At 43.6% G+C, this 22,026-nt stretch overlaps 2 protein-coding genes across 3 annotated transcripts in view; one reads left to right on the plus strand and one right to left on the minus strand.

Annotated features, from left to right (window-relative positions):
- The window catches only part of SDHC (succinate dehydrogenase complex subunit C), a 30,400-nt gene extending 17,252 nt beyond the window's left edge, over nucleotides 1–13,148 (minus strand). The window contains exons 1-3 of one of the 2 annotated variants that reach the window (XM_052636903.1): nucleotides 13,094–13,147; nucleotides 7,829–7,885; nucleotides 4,375–4,476 (exon numbers count right to left, since the gene is read on the minus strand). In XM_052636903.1, the coding sequence (XP_052492863.1) occupies nucleotides 4,375–4,476; nucleotides 7,829–7,885; nucleotides 13,094–13,113 (179 nt within the window). In that variant the 5' untranslated portion in view covers nucleotides 13,114–13,147. Of the gene's footprint in view, nucleotides 1–4,374; nucleotides 4,477–7,828; nucleotides 7,886–13,093 lie in introns of both variants that reach the window. The other variant, XM_052636904.1, reaches the window with a different exon arrangement.
- Nucleotides 13,149–16,543: 3,395 nt separating this feature from the next.
- Nucleotides 16,544–21,707, plus strand: MPZ (myelin protein zero). Its single transcript, XM_052637380.1, has 6 exons — nucleotides 16,544–16,652; nucleotides 19,167–19,333; nucleotides 19,572–19,785; nucleotides 20,027–20,162; nucleotides 20,294–20,354; nucleotides 20,455–21,707. Exons 1-6 carry the CDS (start codon nucleotides 16,586–16,588, stop codon nucleotides 20,554–20,556), a joined length of 747 nt encoding a protein of 248 aa, XP_052493340.1. The 5' UTR covers nucleotides 16,544–16,585; the 3' UTR covers nucleotides 20,557–21,707.
- Nucleotides 21,708–22,026: the final 319 nt, after the last annotated feature.

A 22,026-nucleotide genomic window follows, 5' to 3' on the forward strand; every position in this document is an offset into this window, starting at 1 on the left:
CTTGTGCACACTGCTGGTGGAAATGCAAACAGCACTACTGCCCCTATGGCCAATACACTGTTGTCTGAAAAAGCTAAGCACAGAATTTACATAATCCAGCAATGCCACTTCTAGGAGATAGCCCCAAAGAATTCAAAGCAGAGGTTCAGAGAGATATCTGTGTGTCCATGTTCATAGCAGCATTATTCACAATAGCCAAAAGATAGAAACAGTCCAAATGAATGGATAAGCAAAATGTGGTAAATATGTACAATGGGATATTATTCAGCCTTAAAAAGAAATGGAATTCTGACAGATTCTTCAACACAGGTTAACCTTGAGAACATTATGCCAGATGCAATAAGCCAGATACAAAAGGACAAACATCATGTGATTCTACTTTATGAGGTCCCTGGTGGCTCAGAGGGTAAAGAATCCACCTGCAATGTGGGAGACCTGGGTTCGATCCCCGAGTTGGGAAGATCCCCTGGAGAAGGAAACAGCAACGCACTGCAATATTCTTGCCTGCAGAATCCCCGTGGACAGAGAACCCTGGTGGGCTACAGTCCATGGGGTCGCAAAGAGTCAGACACAGCTGAGTAACTAAGCACAACATACAGCGTAGTCAAATTTATAAAGACGGAAGCTCAAACGGTGGTTGCCAGGGGCCGGGGGAATGGGGATTATTGTACAGAGTTTTGGTTTAGGAAGATGAAAAGATTCTGGAGATGAACAGTAGGGATGGTTGCACAACGTGAATGTACTTAATGCCACTGAACTGTACACTTAAAAATCAATAGATCAATAAACTGGTAAATTTTGTTATGTATATTTTACCACAAATTTTAAACAAGGTTAAAAGGCAACCCAATATAAAAATGAACATAGGGCTTGAATATTCATTTCTCTAAAGAAGATACACAGGTGGCCAGTAAACACATGAAAAGACGTTCAACATCAAAAAAAGGTCATCAGAGGGAAAAAAAAAAAAGGCTTAGATCTATTTTATATAGTTTATGGTAGAACTAGAACCACTGTGCAGAAGAAACAAGTTACAGTAAGTTCAATAAAATAAGGGTCTTTCTGATAATAAGAGAAATTTCCAAACTGGAAAATGGTGATGTGAGTTTCTTGTCACTGGAGGCATGCAAGCATAAGTAGACATTTGTTTATGAAAATATTGCAGAGGAAATTTACTCATTTGTGGCTTTTAAACGTTTTTCTTTTTTTGAGTAGCACCCTTCCTTCAAAAGCAAAATCCTTAAAGTCAAGCTGCTTTGGTTATAGCCAGATCTAAGGGCCTACAGTACCATCTGCATGTTGGCCACCCCCACACAACCACCCACAGAAGTGGGTAGCTGTGATACTTAATGGAGTACCCCAAGCCCCAAGCAGCACTCTTAGAACCAATGTGGTTGAAAATTAAATTAAAATCTAAGAACTCTTCCAACTATAAATTTTTAAAATATTTTTCTAACATCTTTTAAAATGACTTGTTTTCCTGAAAATGTAATTCCCTATATATACTTTTGCTTTGATAATGACAATTTACTAAGAGATAAAGAATACTTCAGAAAGGCTAACAACCATATTATTTCCATGCTACCTCCAAAAATTTATAAAAGTTAGTAACAGAAAATATGACTCCAAATATCTCAGATAGACAGCCCCATGTTTCCTGCTATTTCTTTTTTTTTCCATGAGTATGTCTAGAGTTTCATCATCAGAAGAGCAAAGTAGTTTAAGTCTCATCCCACTACCTTATTATCATTTGTTAATATGACTTGTGAAAAAAGGCCAGAGCTTTAAATATAAACTCAAGATAATTTGACAAGTTCTTCTTCATTATAATCCTCTCCCAAATCTTTCATCTCTTAAAAAAAGTTTTGCCATAAAGTAGCAAAGATTGAGATCACTTATTCATCTTCTGTTTTAGTAGACTGTCCAATTTCTACAATCAGAATTATTTCAGGAATCTAGTTTGGAAAAAATCTGAAGGGTTGTGGTATTTGTGGAGGTGGTTAAAAAATGACCAGCTTCCCTGGCAGGAACTCAAGAAAATACGGTAACAGAACTCAAGATGCTTTGCTGGGTTAGGAGTTTTTTTGGGAAGACACTAGCATAACAGCCATCAATGCTACTTCTGAGGACAACCAATTAACAGAAATAGATGTACATATATGTATATACTTATATATACACATGTACATGTATGTTTGTGTGTGTGTGTTTGTACGTATATATCATAGCTCTGTTAGAAAAAGTCTAGAAGCAATGATATCCTGTTAGCAGTGAGCACATCTAGCACCCAGATCTTGGTTTCACAGGAGTCATCTTGAAAAATTTCCACCAGCCAAGTCTGGGACAATCTGAACATCAAAATAGATCAGTCAAAATAAATCAGATGTAACCGATTTAACAGTGTAACTGATAAAACAGTGTACACTGTAACAGTGTAACTCTGGGCAAAATAAGAATTGTGAAGTAATGTGGTGGGGGGGGAGGGTGTGTGTGTGTGTGTGTATAAAACATATCTGTTTCTGAACCCTTATCAATCTCCTCACTGATACGGGTGCTAGGAGGATCTTTTTATTTGGTCTTTGACTCTGGTTCCCAATACCCAGTTCCTAAATCCCTTAGAATTTCCTGGGAAGTAAGAGTGATCTCTGTTCTAAGGAGGTAACTCTGGAACTCTGGATGGGGGCTGGTTGCCAGAAAGACTAACCTGTGACCAGAAGCTTGGACCTTTCTGCCCCACCCACCTCCATCCAGGGAGGGAAGGGCTAGAGATTAAGTTAATAACTGATCATAGCTACATGATGAAGCCTCCATAAAAACTGCCAAAGTACAGGGTTTGGGAAGTTTTCAGATTGGTAAATACATCCACATATCAGAAGGATAAGCACCCCAACTCCATGGAGACAGAAGCTCCTGTGCTCAGGATCCTTCTAGACACAGAAGGACCTAAAAGGGCACCTGGCTATTCATCTGTATCATCTGTAATATCCTTTATAATCATAGTAAACTTAAGTAAATGTTTCCAAATTTCTTGAGCCATTTAAACAAATTACTGAACCCAAGGAGGAGGTTGTGAGAACTACTGATTTATAGTTGGTTAGTTAGAAGTACCAGGTGGCGCTAGTGGTAAAAAACCTGCCTGCCAATGCAGCAGACATTAAGAGACACGCATTCGATCCCTGGGTCAGGAAGAACCCCTGGAGAAGGGAATGGCTCCCCACTCCAGTATTCTTGCCTAAAGAATCTCATGGACCGAGGAGCCTGGCAGGCTACAGTCCATGGGGTCGTGAACAGTCAGACACAACTGAGCAACTAACACTTTCAGTTAGAAGTACAAGTAAAAAGCTGGGGTTTGGGACTGGCATCTGAAGTGGGAGGCAGTCTTGTGGGACCGAACCCCTACCTGTGGAGTTTGTGCTAATTCTAAGTAGTTAAACAACTAAATGTAATACATGATCCTCAGTTGGATCCTGGACCTATAAAGGACATTTTTGGGACAACTGGTAAAATCTGAATGGGATCTGAGGATTAGGTGATTAACACAAGATCAATGTTAATTTTCTGACTGTGATGGCAGTAGTATGGAGAGTTTCCTCAAATTTAAGAAACATACACTAAGTATTAAGGGACTGCAGCAGGCAGAAAGATGTCCACATTCTAATTCCTGAAACTTGTGACTATTTTAAAAAGCAAAGGGGAATTAAGGTTACAAGTGAAATTAAAGTTGCTAATAACCTCACCTTAAGATAAGAAGGCTATCCTGGATTATCTGGATGGGCCCAATATAATTAATACAAAAGGTCCTTAAAAGTGGAAGGAGCTGGCAGAAGGAGGGAGTCAGGGAAGAAATGTGACAATGAAGCAAGTTCAAAGTGATATGATGGGAGAACCTGACATACCACTGCTGGTTTTGAAGATGGAGGAAACAGGTTCCAAGCCAAGGAATTCAGAACAGCCTTCAGAAGGTGGAAAAAGTAACAAAACAGATTCTCTCCCAGAGCCTCCAGAAATGAATGCAGCCCTGCCAACACCTTAATTTTAGCCCTGTAAGACCTAAGCCAGACTCTGAACTACAGGACTGTAAGATAATAAATGTGTTATTTTCAGTTACCAAGTTTGTGATCGCTTATGACAGCAGCAATAGAAAACTAACACAGGAGTAATGAGTATCATCGTGGCTGCACTTTTTAAAACTCATTCAGACATGTTAACACATTGGGAGTCTGCATAAAGGTATACAGTAACACAGCACACTATTTCTGCAATATTTATGCAAATCTGAAATGATTTCAAAATAATCTTTTTTAATTACCAGGAATTACATTTTGACTTACCTCCAGAACTTTCACCTGCTACTACTGGTCCCAGAGCCCTTACCTGTAGATGCTGATATGGGGAGACAAAGGGCGGTTTGAACTAGTGTTCTTCTTCCAGAACCTCTCCATTTCTTCTTTGGCTGTGGTTCCCAAAGGAACAGCACTAAAATAAAACCAAAAGGTTTAAATGATTAAAAGTAAACTTGGTTTAAAATTTTACATAATAAAAAAGTTAAAGGTAAGCTGGGCTAGATGAACCCATATATTAAGAAAACATGTCTGTCCACTCTTTCTGCCAAGTATGACTCAGCTACTAATAACCTCAACCACCCAATGAGGTCATATTAGAGAGCAACTCTTCTTTTCAATCCCCCAACACCCAAGTACAGTAATGGAAGATCAACGTTCTTGTTGGGCAGCGGGGCAAATACAGTATTTCAAAACCATTTACATATCACCCAGGTCATGTGTGATATCTCATACATTACCACCTGCTCTCATCCAGCTCTTCAAGATTCCTTTCCAAGTTCTCAAAAATTGAGAACTAGATTCAGTTCAGTACCTCTAAATAGTTTCATGATTTTTCTTGTCACTAGGCTAGGCTGATGAAACTAAAAGAAGAGAATGAAACAGGTGGCTTAAAACTCAACATTCAGAAAACTAAGATCACGGCATCTGGTCCCATCACTTCATGGCAAACAGATGGGGAAACAATGGAAACAGTGAGAGATTTTATTTTGGGGGGCTCCAAAATCACTGCAGATGGTGACTGCAGCCATGAAATTCAAAGACGCTTGCTCCTTGGAAGAAAAGTTATGACCAACCTAGACAGCATATTAAAAAGCAGAAACATTACTTTGCCAACAAAGGTCCATCTAGTCAAAGCTATGGTTTTTCCAGTAGTCATGTATGGATGTGAGAGGTTGACTATAAAGAAAGCTGAGCGCTGTAGAATTGATGCTTTTGAACTGTGGTGTTGGAAAAGACTCCTGAGAGTCCCTTGGACTGCAAGGAGACCCAACCAGTCCATCCTAAAGGAAATCAGTCCTGAATATTCATTGGAAGGACTGAGGCTGAAGCTGAAACTCCAATATTTTGGCCACCTGATGTGAAGAACTGACTGATTTGAAAAGATCCTGATGCTGGGAAAGACTGAAGGCAGGAGGAAAAGGGGACGACAGAGGATGAGATGGTTGGATGGCATCACCAACTCAATGGACATGAGTCTGGGTAAGCTCCAGGAGTTGGTGATGGACAGGGAAGCCTGGCGTACTGCAGTCCATGGGGTTGCAAACAGTTAGACATGACTGAGCGACTGAACTGAACTGAGGCTAGGCTGAAGCCAATTCTTAGACAGCTATGTTCAACAATTTAATTTACTATGTATCTACATTAAACATGATCCATCCCCCTCAAGAAAAACATTTCCCTATATATTACTTATAAATTACAGAAGTTAAAAACAGTGACTCCATACTAGGAAAAAACTTAGCAAACATTTCTGTATTCAAATGGCCAAAGTTAAAATCACTGATAATGGGACAAATGACATGATATGTCCCTGATGTAATATACTGAGGATAAAACATCATTAATTTATTACTCCTGCCAAAAATGCATAACCTAAATCATTAGAAAACAATCAGACAAATCTAACTTGAGAGAAACTCTGAAAAATAACTGACCTGTATTTTTGAAAAAAAGTCAATCATATAAAAGACAGAGAAGGCTAAGAAAAAGTTCCAGATTAAAGGATACTACAGAAATAAGACAACTAAATATAATATGTGAGCCTAATTAGATCCTGGATAGGGGACAGACAGACTGTTTGGCACAAATGAAAAATCTGAAAATTGACTGTGTATCAGGTAAGATCAGGTTAAAGTTAAATTTCCTGAGTTTCATAACTGCATTTGTATAATTATTTTGTGTTTTATAAAATAATGTTCTTGTTCTTAGGAGAAATTGGGGTTTATTTTGCTGTGCTGTGAGATATGTGAGATCTTATTTCCCTGAAAAGGGATCAAACCCATGCTCCTGCAGTGGAAGTGTAGAGTCCTGACTACTAGAACGCCAGGAATTCCCTTAGGAGAAGTATTTAGAAGAGGTCATGATATCTGCAACTTAATCTCAAAGAATGCAGAGAAAATCACAGTAATTAAATTGTGCTGAACCACACTAAATTGTATTACACAAGTTTTGAGCTACAAAAATATAATTTCATATGGCACAACCAAAAATATAGTGATATGTAAACACAGCAAAACGTTAACAACTGAGAATATAGGTGAACGGTATGTAGAACTGCCTTGTACTATTTTTCCAACTTTTCTGAAAGTACCAAATATTTCTACTCTTTTTTCTTTTTTCCCCCAGTTGCATTGCTCAGCATGCATGGAACAGGGATTGAATCCAGGCGACCACAGTGAAAGCCTGAAATCCTAACCACTAGGCAACCAAGGAACTCCCTAAAAGTACAAAATATTTCTAAAATTAAAAGTTAAAGTGGGATAAAAAAAATTAGTGAAAAAGTTATGCTGCAACTACTGAAACCCTCATGCCCTAGAGCCTGTGCTCTGTGATGAGAGAAGCCACTGCGGTGAGATGCGCCTGCACTGCAACCAGAGGAGCCCCTGCTTGCCACAACCAGCGAGCAGCCCTCACAGCAACGGAGATGCAGTACACACACAAATAAACTAAGTAAAAAAAAAGTTAAGGGTACTTTCCTGGGCTTCCCTGGTGGCTCAGAGGTTAAAGTGTCTGCCTCCAATGCCAGAGACCCGGGTTCGATCCCTGGGTCGGGAAGATCCCTGGAAAAGGAAATGGTAACCCACTCCAGTTTTCCTGCCTGGAGAATCCCATGGATGGATTCCTGGTAGGCTACAGTCCACAGAGTCTCAAAGAGTCAGACACGACTGAGCAACTTCACCTTCACTTTCTTTCACTTTTCCCTGGTAGTCCAGTTAACACTCCGACCTTCCAATGCAGGTGCATGGGTTCAATCCCTGGTCAGGGAAGTTCCACATGCCGTGGGGTGTGGCCATAAATAAATAAATATTTTTAAGTTTTTTATAACAAAAGAAAACCATACAGAGGCAACTGTTGAGGTCAACAGACTAGAAATGAATACTGTAAGAAGAAACAGATTTAACTCCTGGGAGCTGCCCAAAATTAAAGGTTACAAGCAAAAGGAAGTACAAAAGGAAGAAAGACTAGACAGAAGAGAATTAAATATCAAGAAAGGAACCAAAAAATGGAGCAAATAAATGAAGTTAAAAATAGCAGAAAAGCTAAAAGTGAGGAAAATTAAGAAAAGACCAAAGATATATTCAAATTCCTTCTTTCTTCTACGACCAGATAAGAAAAATAGAGACCACGGTCACTAAATTTTCAGCCAACCATCTACAATGACCTGCTTCCATACATATCCCCAAAATCTCAGTCAAAAACCTACTGCTTTTCTCTGATGAGAAAAAGTTTAAATAATCATCATCTCCACAGATTTAGGAACTTACTTTCTGATACAGAGCTGAGGACTAAGGTAGGCACGGAGGCAGTGACGGCCAACATGTCTGCAAGATAAGAGAACCAACAGTCAATAAACATTTAGAGACCAACTTTAGTGTATCAACTTCTCTGTTTTTGTACTGTGTAAGACTTTAGGGTGGAGGGGAAAATTAAGAATAAGATGAAAACAATGACAGTATCAGGATTTTGAGATTTTTCTTCTAGTTGGAAAGCTACAACTTTAATAACTTGAGAATAATCCCAAACATTATTTTCAAATGCAAAGTAAGGTTTTAGTTAAACACAAATAATACAAGGTAAAAGAATAACCAGAGCTGATTAATACTCAAAAAAGAAATAGAGAAAGTGGGACTTCTCTGGTGGTGCAGTGGTTGAGACACCATGCTCCCAATGTAAGAGGCACAGGTTCAATCCCTGGTTAGGGAACCAGGATCCTACATGCCACAAGGGGCAGCCAAAAAAAGAAATACAGAAAGCAATTTTTTTCAAGCTAGGTCTTAAAAGAGGTGATGGTTAAAAGACAGGGTTTTTTCTAGGGGCGGGGGGTGGGGGGGAAAGGCAGAGGGACAGAATAAGCTACTGCCAACACCAAGAACTACGTGCGTGCTGTGTGCTAAGTCGCTTCAGTCATGTCTGACTCTTTGCGACCCTATGGACTGCAGTCCACCAGGCTCCTCTGCCCAAGGGATTCTCCAGGCAAGAATACTGGAGTGGGTTGCCATGCCCTCCTCCATGGGATCTTCCCCACCCAGAGACTGAACCCACATCTCTTTATATCTCCTGCATTCACAGGCAGGTTCTTTTAGCACTACCACCCCCTGGGAAGCCCCCCAAGTACTATACAGCTTAGCTAAAGCAGACACCTGTGCAAATGGATGAATTTAAAAGGTTCAAAGAACAGGGGGTTGAAGAGTGAGGGTCCTAAGTATTAAACTGTTATTTTAGGAACAACCATCAGGTTCTACACAACCCAGATGAACCTGAAGTGAAAAAGGCCATCATACAATAATGCAAAATATATGAGAATGCAGATTTCTCTGCCATCCACATGAAAAGGTACTTGAAGAAGATGCACAAGCTTTCCACTAAAATGCTATTTTTTAAATAGCAATCAATACCAGAACTGCTTTTCAAGTCCAAGACTGAAATGTGCCCAGCCATTCTACCTAAAGAGGCTCTGATCCAGTGTTTACATGGTATCATGAAAAACACATGATCACTACACCCCTTTAACTCACATTATATCAAATCTTTATTTAAGAAAGGTATCAGAGTGAAGCTCTGGGACCAAAATTAAAAATACACTGAGATTCTACAAAAGTTTATCATATATCCACTATGTACCGTGGGGGATACAAGATCACGTTAAGTTCCAACACTTCTAAAAAAAGTGCGTGATGTCCCTCACACCATTGATATTAGAGGCATAAACATTTCCAGAACCTTATGTTTTACACTAGAAAACTAGAAGGGCCCACTACTGGAAGGAAAAAGAATGCAACCAACACTTCCTTCAGCTCTTCCCTCTTCCCAGCTTTGGAGGCAAGGGGTAAATACAGACATTGTGCACCCAAGACTCCCAGAAAGAAAGAAGTGGGAACAAATCTCTTTATATCAATTGAAGTAATTGTGACTCTGAAGTTGCAGGGCACGCATTCCTCACACCAGGCTAGGTCCAGTCACTCAGCTACCCAGCAAGAGTTTTCAGATGTGGGTTGGAATCTACAGCACTCTCTGTCTAGTGCTATTGTTTCCCAGACAAATACCAATGTAAACTTTCCACAAGGCCCTAACAGAATCTGGTTGCACAACTACATAACCTTATTTGAGATAGGACAAGAGTAGATATCTAATCTATCCTTGCCTTTCATGTGAAACCAGAAACCCTGAAAAGATTTCTTTCCCAACCCAGGAATAGCACTTTATGCTACAGCTAGAAAGTAACAGTAGTTGCCTTGTTTTTAACAAACCAGAACTTATCCAGTTAGTGCTGTCCCTTTCTAAATGCACTATACATGTCTCCCCCTAAATGTAATCATTGCTCAAATTGTTTCTGAAGCTCTTCCCTGTTTCGAGGCAACAACAGTAAGGTAGAAAGAACACTAGACAAAGTAATAAAAGTCAGACTGGAGGTCTAGATTGCCCTAAGTTGTATAATGAGTAACTGAGCTTCAGCTTTTTCATTTGTAAAATGGGACTGATAAAACCTGCATTATTGATTACTAGGAGGATAACATGAGAAAATGTATAGGAAAGCACTCTGTAAACTGCACTATACCACATATATGTAATTTATTAATATTTTACTGGTTTCCCAAAGGTCCTTAGAATTCACATTACATTCTCTTTAAAATTCTTTGTGGTGTTAAAAATCTTCATCTGCTGAAAATGGATCTGACTTCTGGAAAAAAAAAAGTTATTCAAAGCCAAGTTTATGTCATCAAATTAAATAAAAACCATTTTTAGTCCAAAACAAGATATGAGTATAATATAATGACTTTCTTTTGCACATCCTCTACACCTGATCTGATGGCACATGAAAACTTAGTTTGATAAATGTCTGAGGTTAACAACATTAAAATATATAATCTTGAAGGACACAATGAAGAGCAATCATTTATACACAAAAGTTCTGATTAACTGTATGAGCATCCAATCAACTCCAGCAAGAACTCCTGAACTGATCTCCTAGCACCACCAATCTCTTCCCTATCATTCAATATAACCAGTTAAGTTACTGAAAAAGAAAGCTGACTTCATCAATCACCTGCCTAAAAGTCTTTAACAGTTCCCCACTGATAACAAGGTTCATACCACAGTCAAACAAGGTCCTTCTCAACATGACCCAATCCAATTCTCTAGAATTATTCCCCCACAAGTTCCCATCAGCCCCCTATACCACCAAACTGAAAGTTACATTACCCACAGAGAGAGCAATAGTTTCTTTTGACCACATGCCTTTGCTCAGGCTATTCTGAGTAGACCTCCCTTACAGTCTGATAAACTCATCCTTCAAGACCCAGCAACTCCCAAATGGCAACTTCACTCCTTTAGCCTTACCTGCTACACCTGCCATGCTCCCAAAGCAACTGTTCATATCTCTAAATCAAAATTAGGTTGCTTATTAACCTCCTTTGCTAAACTTTGAGTTCCTCCAGCACAGAATGGAATACTTTACATCTACAGCACCTATAACAACATGACACATAGAACAGGCTCAAAAAAATGGTCTGTGAATGAGTATGTTTATTTTAAAAAGCAGTCTTAAGAATTCAGACTTTAAATAAATTAAGCCTTGTTTTTAGAGGGGCTTCACATGTAGTATTTAATATGATGGGCAATGCCCAGAGGGTTAATGACTATTGGTGGGTTTGTGCTTAAGTTACATGAATATTACTAGACAGAAGCCTAGCTGTTCTTAGCTTAGTTCTCCACCTAGGTCTTCTTGGCTTTGGCAAATCATTCCCTGACTATCAGTGGAGCTTGTGCTACATAGCTTGCTTATTCATCCCTAGCTAGTTTGTGAACTGTTCGGGGACTATACAAAATATAGAATACTATTCAAAATTCATAACATACAGTACTGCCATACTAATAATTTTTAGTTAACCAAGCATTAAAAACATTTAGAAAATATTTCTCCTGAGTTCAACTTATGACTATTTTCATTTGCAAAGAAATGGCAATCATGGAATCAATGACCCAGACTTGTCTAAAATAAATGGAATTAGTGACACTACTAGAACTAGAAACCAGCTCCTAGAATTTCTTAAAGGTGTTTTCCTTTGAGGTGAAATCAGCACATTATAAACAAATCCCTCTAGTGAAATGGAATTAGACCCCAGACCTCTCATCAAGAAAAAAAAAAAAAAAACTTTTTTGAAATCTCCTGTTTCTTTTAAAAAGCCCTTGTGAGAAATGAAGAGAGATGTCCCTACAATAAGAGTTTTGTACTATCACTATGAATCCTAATGATGATGGTCCTACATAGCTCAAAATTAGTTTGGACATACTCAATGAAAACAGTGATCCTCACTTTCTAAGTATTAAACATGAAACTCCTAAAATGAACTGTTCAGACACAATATGATCATTACAAGCTATAAGATAATGCCACCAAAAAGCCTACGACATCTACTAAAATGTATATACCAACGAATTTTAAAGCATTCAATTCTGGTCAAACTACCTGCAATAAAGGAGGCAATCTGGCAAGACAAGCCCTGACACATTTTAGAAAGAGACACAATTAGAAATAACAGACAGGGAGAAAAATGAAGGATCAAGATAAACCATTCCTGATCTCAACTCCCAAGAGGAATCATTTTGTCACAGAGAAAAACTAAATAAGGTCCGTCTATTTTTATGCGGGGTGACTGAAGTGGAAAGAGAACGAGAAGATATTTGGGGAAATCAGGAATTAAATCTCAACAGGGTTTAAGCTAACTTTCCATAACAAACAGTTTCCAAAAATAGTGCTGGCAAGAAACTGTGCTGGGATTTGTACCAAGAGCGTCTAAAGTCACTAAAGCGGCTACAGCTGTTAACGGTTCTGAGAACGAGGCCTCTGAAAAAGCGGACAATTCAGAATGAAAGAAAATCTACGATATTTCTCTGGACGAGTTGACACTGCAAAGAAAAACTGAGACATCTACTCCCCTCATCCACCCAATAAAAAAATAAACCAAAATTGAATTTCCGGGCTGCTTTGGCGCAGCAGAGCGACAGCTATAGGCGCTGTTACTAATCGTCAGCCCGGTGGGGTCCAGGCCTCCTGCACTTTCTACCAGGGGCGGGTTAGGAACTCGAACAGTGCCCACACATTGCCAGCAGCTGGTGTTTGCAGGAGTAAAATGCAGAAGTACACCAAGATTCTTCTCCTCGAAGCCCAAGCCCTAAATAAAAAAGTTAGAGCTATTTTCTTGGAGCTCGGCTCTGGCCGTGGCCCAGAGAGCAAGCTGGGGAAGAACTATTAGAAGCGGGGAAAGCAAAAGAAGCGAGAGCCCTGCGACCCCTCCGTAAAACGGAGTAAGGAAAAGATAATCCGCCAGTGACCCCCGAAGCTCTCCACGATATACAGGAGCGGCTGGGGGTGGGGAAGGGGTCTCTAGGATTCTAGACTGCGTCGCCTCCACCCACGAGTCCTTTCCGGGCCCAAGCACCGGGTAAACAGCTATCAGCAAGACGTGAGGGGCCAATACAGGTCCCGTGAGGGCCGCCGGTACGGACTCCCAGCCCCAAACTAAAGTCACCTCAACAAGAGCGCAGCCATCTTGGGTTCCGGCCTGACGGAAGTGACGCCAGACGGCCCCACCACCCCTGGGCCGGAGGGGCGGGGCTTCTGTCACGTGACAACACCAGCTGTTTTAGAGGATTGGTCGGTTCAGTTGGCTGGTTTTATCTGCTCTTATGCTGTCTGCCTCTTTCTCTCTCAGCTGACTTCTATTTGAAAGTGAAAAGATTTCGGCAGAATTGCGGCTGGCTCAGAAGGCAGTGGCACCCCACTCCAGTACTCTTGCCTGGAAAATCCTATGAACGAAGGAGCCTGGTGGGCTGCAGTCCATGAGGTCACTAAGAGTCGGACACGACTGAGCGACTTCCCTTTCACTTTTCACTTTCATGCATTGGAGAAGGAAATGGCAACCCACTCCAGTGTTCTTGCCTGGAGAATCCCAGAGACGGGGGAGCCTGGTGGGCTGCCGTCTATGGGGTCGCGCAGAGTTGGACACGACGGAAGTGACTTAGCAGCAGCAGTAGCAGCAGATTCTGCAGTGTACATTTCACCGCTGTACACACTCATTTGTTCAGCCCCACAAAACCGAGGACTTGCCTAAATGCTTCACTGAAGACGTCTTAGTCTAGTTTCACTCCTTCCCCCTCCCAGGTGAGACTGAAAACGCGTGATAGGATGATTGACACACCGAGGGAAAAGATACTTTGGGTTTACCCAACATGGGTGAACCAAGAGTTTAGCATACTAAGTGAAGTAAGTCAGAAAGACAAATAGGGTATCATTCATATGTGGAATCTAAAATATGACACAGATAAACTTATTTACAGAACAGAAACACATAGACAGCAAATGTTTAATTACCAAGTGGGGGTGGGGGTGGAATAAATTAGGAGTTTGGGACTAGCAGATATAAATTATATATAAAATAGATAACCAAGAAGATCCTACTGCATAGGAAACTACATTCAATATCCTGTAATAAACCACATGGAAAAGAATATATATATTTATATATGACTAGATACGTGACTGAATCACTTTGCTGCATACTAGAAACTAGCACAATTTTGTAAATCAACTATACTTAAATTTAACAAGTTTATTAAAGATACTTGGGGCTCTTTCCCATTCTTATGTGAACCTTCTTCACCAGAAATAGTGCACACGCTGAGATCCATGGGGGAGAGACCCTCCCAGACCACTATTCGCCGAGGATGGGGAACATGCTCTAACCATCTCCGTGAGCTTTCTGTCTCACAATTCCTGGGCTTGAGCTGCCGCATGAGCTAGATGCCCACTTAGAACAGCGCTGCCTTGTTCCTTGTTTCAGGGCTGTGTGGGCGACACCCACTGCCAGAATAACCTGGGGTGAGGGTGGGGGAGAACTCGCTTTGATTTCTATGCTGGAAAGCAGTTCTGAGGAAACCTAGCACAGCAGTCACTTCCAGAGAACTTACGACTTAAGGGAGAAGCAAACAAGTGGCAAGGAATGGAAGAGAGAGAAAGTTCTTGAGCCCTTTTTGAGTAGGTGGAGTGAGGAGAAGTGAAGGAGACAGCAGCCCAGGGCAACTCCTGTTCTACAATAAAAACATATTCATTACATTAATATTCAAATCTTATTTATATTTAGCACTCCTGTGCTTTTCCTTTCAGGGCTTACATAGTGGAGATTCACTTCTTTCTGCATCAAATGAAAATACTATTTAACATTTCTATAATGCTGGCAAAGAAAGCACTTTAATAGGCTTCTGGTTTTGGAAGAGACCTTTGAGGCGCTCCAGCCTGCTTTCCTATCTAGTTCAGGAATCTCCTCTGCAACACTGCTGACAGCTGATCTTCAAGACTGTGCTTTAGTGTATTCCTTAGTGGGTATCTCAAAAAAACAGGTTTCATTTAATAAGCAATTTAGTCTTTAGGAAGTTGTTATGTTAGAGTTTTCTGCTATTGATCTTCTAGTCATTGACCCTCTGAAGTTTCACATTAACAAATCCAATGAGTGTCTTTTTCATTTAGCTCTTTAAATAGTTTCACTTATCTGTCTTAAAACTCAGCTCTGACTATATAGACACTCCCATTCCTATCCCCAAATACAAACCCCAAACCTTCAGCAAATTCTTACGATGTACCAAATTAAATCCACCCCTTTAGGCTGTCATTTAAGGCCCTCCACAAACTGACTTCAGCTTTCCTGTGCGGCCTCCTTTCCTGTGATGCCTGTTCAAGATCCCCCATGTCAAGTCAAAATGGGGGATACCAGATCTGCCCTGAATATTCCCGACTTCACAAATCTAGTCAACGCCCCCCCCCCACACACACATACATGTGCTTTCTTATCTCTTTGTCTTTGCTCTTGCTCTTCTACCTTCCCAGATATCTGCACTGCCAATTTCTCCTCTTCAAAATGCCGTGCATCCTTAAAGGCTGGTCTGCATCTAATACTGACTTCTAGACATGACTCCCCCTTCCTCTGAACTTCATTTATTAAATGAAAGTTATTTTTGTGTTTAATATCTGTTACACAACTTAATCTTCCTAATGTAGCTCTGCATGCCCTCTTTATACTCTTGGCACTTTGTTCATCATGCTACTATACCAAGCATCATGGTTTATTACAGTTCATTGTTAATGGGTTTGTCCTCTGATTCTCCCCTCTCTGCTTTCCCAAACTAAATTTTGAACTCCTTGAAGGAAGATCTTAATTTTTATTCCTCTCTCTATTACTCAACTACCCACATACTCACATACTCATCTATGTAGCTGGCACTCAATCTGATTTTGCTGCCTTGCTCTTGACTGAAATGGACTTAAACTGCAGCATGAGGCAGTGAAGAGCTTCCTGAAAAAGAGGGTAAGATCAGAGGATTACCCCCTGGATATTTTCCCGTGGAGAAAAGGTTTTATCTGGAAAGAATCACCCAAGATGCAGAGAAATGAAAAAAAACAAAATGAAGACTCCCAAAGGACCTGGTCATCTCAAGAAGCCTGTACTGAAGCCCATAGTAGTCAAGATAGTAGGGATATCCTGTTTTCAAATTTCTCTGGGGCTCACTAACTCCCAGGGCTCTAGAGGAGCCACTCTCAGGCAAGGAGACTATGGAAAAATCCCTTTTCATAGGTTTAAAATTCAGGTTCTCCTGCCCATCTGTCCCTCAGAGAAATGTGTTTGTGTCCCTTTTTCTGTCCCTCTCCTTCACCCCCCCCCCACCACATGACATTCCAGCCTAGGGCAGGGGGAGGCCAGCAGACACAAAGCCTTCAGTGTGTGGGGTGGTATGTGACCCCCAACCCCTCCACCCAGAGGACACAATGCCACTTCTGCTCCCTGCACTCTGCCCCACTCCCCACCACCTCTCAACTGCACATGCCAGGCTGCAATTGGTTACTGGCTCAGGACAGCCCCCTCACACTGGGGTCCTGGGGGATTTTAAGCGGGTTCCAGGAACCCCCGCTCAGTTCCTTGTCCCCCACTCCCAACTGCGCAGGCGCCCTGGGCCCTAGCCCTGCCCCAGCGATGGCTCCTGGGGCTCCCTCATCCAGCCCCAGTCCTATCCTGGCTGCGCTACTCTTCTCCTCCTTGGGTAAGTTGAGCTGACCCAGTCTGGGAGCCCTGGGGCTCAGGTTGTCTCCCAGCACCCTTTCCACGGCCTTCGCTGCACTCCCCTCTACAACCAAAGAAAGAGTGAGCAAGAGTGGGAAGGTGATAGTCTCTGTAGAAAATATATATATACATATAGTTTGGAGAGAGGCTGTTAAGATAAAGGTATTCTGTGAAGGGAGAATGGAGAAGAGAGTGTAGAGCGTTTCCCCAAGGTGGACTTGACTGGATAGGGGTTGGAAACTGGTCTTTCTCATTCCTCAGTAGTGTAGGAGGTAACTCAACCTTAGTCTCCCCAAAGAAAAGAGTCAGGGAACATGATCTAAGGGTGGAGCCCAAGGGTTGTAGTCCCAGCTCTTTGGATCTGCTGCCTCAGTTTCTAACTCTGCATCTGTTGTCCATTACGTGGGTAAACAGAGTACAAGGGAGGTTCCGTGAGATTCCAGGGTCTAAAGCTATCTTCCACAGAAGCTGGCTAGCCCCCCTCCCATGGCAGATGCTGACTGAGCAACAAAAACTCAAAGCAAAGTTATCTGAATGGATCCTTCCCCTCTCCAAACTGCCCTGAAGCCTGGTGCAATGGGTGAGAAGTAGGGCAAATGGGAGAGAGCGGGAGGAAGAGCTGGTTAGAATGTCGGAGTTTCTCTGCTGTCAGCTCCTTTAGGGCTAAACCCAGAATCTAGACTCCTCTGGGCTGTACTGAACTATTTGAAGGTACCCTAAGAAAATGTTCGGAGAAGGGAATGGCAACCCACTCCAGTACTCTTGCCTGGAAAATCCCATGGGTGGAGGAGCCTGGTAGGCTGCTGTCCATGGGGTCGCTAAAAGTCGGACACGACTAAGCGACTTCACTTTCTTTTTTCACTTTCATGCACTGGAGGAGGAAATGGCAACCCTCTCCAGAGCTCTTGCCTGGAGAATCCCAGGGACGGGAGAGCCTGGTGGGCTGCTGTCTATGGGTTCGCACAGAGTCGGACACGACTAAAGCGACTTAGCAGCAGCATAAGAAAATGTTAAGGATAGGGAATTGGAGAAGGGCATGCCGAGGGAAATGAGGAGAAGGAATCTTGGAGTTTAAGAGGGAGAAAGGGTACTGTCCAGCATCTGCCCCACTCATAGAACCATTGAACAGAGCTGAGGGCAGTGGTTTATACTTGAACAGGAGGAATAGAAGTTAGATCCAATGAATAACCTTCCTTGTTACGTTTGGGATTCCCCAGAAGGCTCCAAGGCTGAGTTCCAGGAGGTGAATCACTGGTATTGCATGCTGAGGTGGGAGATTTGGGACTGTGGAGCTGGGGATGGGATCGGGGGAAGGGGAATGGAGGCATAAGCCCCCAACACTGGCCAGTGGTCAGACAATGGGTCTCTATTTATTTGGTTGCTTCCTCCCCCTCCCATAGAACAAAAGGGTCTACAGTTGCCCCCAGCCAGGGCCAACCCACACACATAATCTCCCTGGAATGGCCTTCCTTGTATGGGTGAGTCTTGGGAGTGGCACTGGGCCAGAATGGTCAGAAGGAGGGTGTGGAGGGTCAAATCAGAACCACAGAGGGCTCACAAGCAGAGTCATCTGAGTTTGGGGCTTGGGGTGGGGGCGGCAGGGGTTTCCTACTTGAATCCAGCTTCCCCTGAGAGAGCTATGAGGTCCTCCCCTCCCTGACCCATCCAGTCAGGAGCAATTGTATGGAAAACAGGGATTCAGCAATGAGGACAGTTGGGCCAGGGAAAAAGACTTACAGTCTCCAGTTATCTTCATCTTTTCTGCAAGAAACTTGAGTTTGCCATTCTATGAAATACTATGCAGCAATAATATTGATCGCTAGGCATCAACGTGGGACACCCTCCCAGACACCTGTATTCTTTTATATACGTATATTCTTAAGGAAAAAAGTAAACTGTAATGCAATATATGTTTTTTAAAAAAAAGCTTCATAGAACAAAACTATTTCATACATGTGTATGTTGAGTTTGTGTTGAGTCTGATACATAGAAAATGATCACACATTAAACTGAGAACATTGGTTCTATCTGGAAGGAGACCACAGAAGAATTGGTTGGGAGCTGTCAAGACAGGCTTTAGCTTTCTTTATCTATACTGCTTGCATAGTTATAAGAAGAATGCACGGGGTGTTACCTGTATAATTTATAATAAGTTTTAAAAATCATTAAGCCTGCATCTAAAGGATAGCTTAAAAATTAGATAATGCTCTAAAGGCAAAGTAAGAGTCTAGAGACTGAACCCAACATCTGAAAGTCCTCCGGAGAACTATGGTACACATTTCCTCTGTCAAACATGCTGAAGAACTTGAGCCAACACAGTATTTCTACTCTTCCATTCAATTAGTCCAGAGAGACCTGGGCCTCGGAATTCATCATTTTTGCCCCAATCTCCGCTATGGTCTGTGACTCAGGCTTGACTTCCCATTGGTCTCACTCCTTCTATACTCCTTGCTGGGCCCACACGTGCATCTGATTTCCCCCTCTATGTTTGCAGTGCTCTCCCCTGTCCAGGCCATTGTGGTCTACACAGACAAGGAGGTCCACGGTGCTGTGGGCTCGCAGGTGACACTGTATTGCTCCTTCTGGTCCAGTGAGTGGGTTTCAGATGACCTCTCCTTCACCTGGCGCTACCAGCCCGAAGGGGGCCGTGATGCCATCTCGGTGAGTGCCTGGGGGAATAATGGGATTGCATAACAGAAAGGGGGCTTCAGACAACCACAGGAAAGAGAATTTGGGCTAAGGAAGGGGAAATCCTTTATGAGCCATAACCCCAACTTTGGCAAGGTAAGTGGCAAGTCTTGTCACCCTGACTGGAACCTAGGAGCACTGACACTCCCTCCCCAGCCCAGAATCCTTCACCCGGAGGCGAGAGTTGCATGCCTCCCCTCATTCCTCGCAGATCTTCCACTACGCCAAGGGACAGCCCTACATCGATGAGGTGGGGACCTTCAAAGAGCGCATCCAGTGGGTAGGGGACCCTCACCGGAAGGACGGCTCCATTGTCATACACAACCTGGACTATGGTGACAACGGCACTTTCACCTGTGACGTCAAAAACCCACCAGACATAGTGGGCAAGACCTCTCAGGTCACGCTCTATGTCTTTGAAAAAGGTGTGAGAGGAGGTGGGACGGGAGTATGGGAGGCAGTTCAGAGAGGGGATCAGGCCTGGCTGAGAGGCTGGGGCGAGGGGCAAAATGCCCGGGGTTATGCCCCTCAGGCTCTGGGACAGTGGGCAGAAGGCAGCCTTGTTGGGACATCTTAGATCCCCAACCGCAGGGAACAGGTGTGTGGCGAGGAAGCAAGGACACTGTCTCTGCTCATTCCCCCACTTGTTTTCCTTCCCCCGTTTAGTGCCTACGAGGTACGGGGTCGTGCTGGGAGCCGTGATCGGGGGTGTGCTGGGGGTTGTGCTGCTGGCGCTGCTGCTTTTCTACCTGATTCGGTACTGCTGGCTACGCAGGCAGGCGGCCCTGCAGAGAAGGCTCAGGTAAAGGGCGGGGCCTGACACCCCTTCCCCGACCCTCTGCGCGCGGCCTCTGGGCGGAGACTACTTCGATGGGTGGGAGGGCCGAAGGGAAGAAGAAGCCGCCAAATCCACAGCGCCCCCTGTCCCTGCAGTGCCATGGAGAAGGGCAAATTGCACAAGACTGCGAAGGACTCCGCAAAGCGCGGCCGGCAGGTTAGCGGGACTTGGGAAGCCGCCGGGCCGCCTCGAGGGCGGGCTGGGAACAGTCAAGCCCCACCCGACGGGTCCCTGATGCGCGCGCTCCTCCCCACAGACGCCGGTGCTGTACGCCATGCTGGACCACAGCAGAAGCGCCAAAGCTGCCGGCGAGAAGAAGGCTAAAGGGTTGGGGGAGTCTCGCAAGGATAAGAAATAGCGGTTAGCGGGCCGGGCGGGGGATCGGGGATTAGGGGCGGAGGCTTCCAAGGGCTCTCGGGTGGTGGTCATCGAGATGGAGCTACGGAAGGATGAGCAGAGCGCGGAGCTCCGGCCTGCTGTCAAGTCCCCCAGCAGAACCAGCCTCAAGAACGCCCTCAAGAACATGATGGGCCTGGACTCGGAAAAGTGATCACCCCCCCCAAGGCCCTGCCAGAGCAGGGGGACCTCCGGTCCTCTATCCCCGTCTAGGTGCTTTCCTCCTTAGCTCCCCAGCCCTGCCCTGCCCTCACTTCCTTTTGAGATGTAAGTTTCATTCCAGACTTCATTACCCAGGCACTTCGTATTCTCCCCCCTTTTACCCCCTGGCTTTCTGGAAGCCCGGGCCCCATCCTATCTTTCACTTGCCCCAAGGACTGTGTGTTTGGTGCCTGTTCCTCTGGCGCCGAGAAGAAAGGGACCTTGACACCCCTGCCTCAAACCCAGGCCACCTGACACTTCCATCCCCTGCACCAGCTGGCCTGCCGCTCTGGCTCTCTTGCTTCTGACCCTCCCTCCCCTCCTTCAGGTGGTCGAGCTCCACACTGTACCCTCCCAGCTAACACCCAGGTCACCCAGATCGGACTCTCCTTCAGGGCTTATTTAGGTTGTTAGTTATTTTTTATTTTTTAATCCATTCTTCTTTGTTTGTTTATCTGTGCCCATGCTCTACCCTCCCCCCATGACTGAGTACCAATGACGTCATGTGGCTTTTGCAATTCTTCACCACCGCCACCCGCCCCCCTTTAAATCTTTAATGGAGAGCCAGCCCAAGCAGAGGGGCTCCTGATCCTCAAACCTCAGCTACAGGAATGGTGCCCCCCGACCACTCTGGAGCACTGTTCTGGGACTCAAGGTGACGGGAATGGGGAGAGGGAGACAAAGGATCCTCACAGGTCAGGGGCTGAGGAAGGGGCAGATGAGCCTTAAGAAATAGCTTTTAAATAACCAAAGAAAAGGCAGGAAAAACAAATGAGAAGTAGGGGGAAAGGGAAGAGGTTGCACTCCCAGCCACAGGGGATTCTTAGGATTTTTCTACATCCTGTATATTTCTTCTCAAACCCCCCCCCCCAAATGTCCTTAAATGTTTAATAAACACTGACATTTCCAGAAGCTGCTGCCTCCATCTCCAGTTTCCTCATTCTCCTGGGAGTAATCCCTGCCTCTAATCCCCAGTCCTGCTCTTCTCCAACTGATTTCAGTTTTTAAGAATTTGATTTCATGATACGGGGTTACATAGTCTAGTGGAAAGAACTGTGAAACAGGCTCATAAGACATAGTCGTACATTCAACAAATATCCAGTGAGTTTGTACTATGTGCTAAAAACTGTGTGTCAGGCTCTGCGTTTACATGGGTTATAACAGATTCCCTCTTCACCAAACTGTGTATTCTTAAAATATCTCAGCCACTCACAAATTGTGTGACCCAGGG

Source organism: Budorcas taxicolor, chromosome 3 (genome assembly GCF_023091745.1).
Source record: "Budorcas taxicolor isolate Tak-1 chromosome 3, Takin1.1, whole genome shotgun sequence".
Lineage (NCBI taxonomy): Eukaryota > Metazoa > Chordata > Mammalia > Artiodactyla > Bovidae > Budorcas > Budorcas taxicolor.

What these genes read in the sequence shown, in the direction of transcription:
- MPZ (XM_052637380.1), top strand. Translation starts at nt 16,586, where the DNA reads ATGGCTCCTGGGGCTCCCTCATCCAGCCCCAGTCCTATCCTGGCTGCG. An exon ending in GGGGCCGTGATGCCATCTCG is followed by an intron (nt 19,334 to 19,571) that starts GTGAGTGCCTGG and finishes CATTCCTCGCAG; the next exon opens with ATCTTCCACTACGCCAAGGG. An exon ending in GCTCTATGTCTTTGAAAAAG is followed by an intron (nt 19,786 to 20,026) that starts GTGTGAGAGGAG and finishes TCCCCCGTTTAG; the next exon opens with TGCCTACGAGGTACGGGGTC.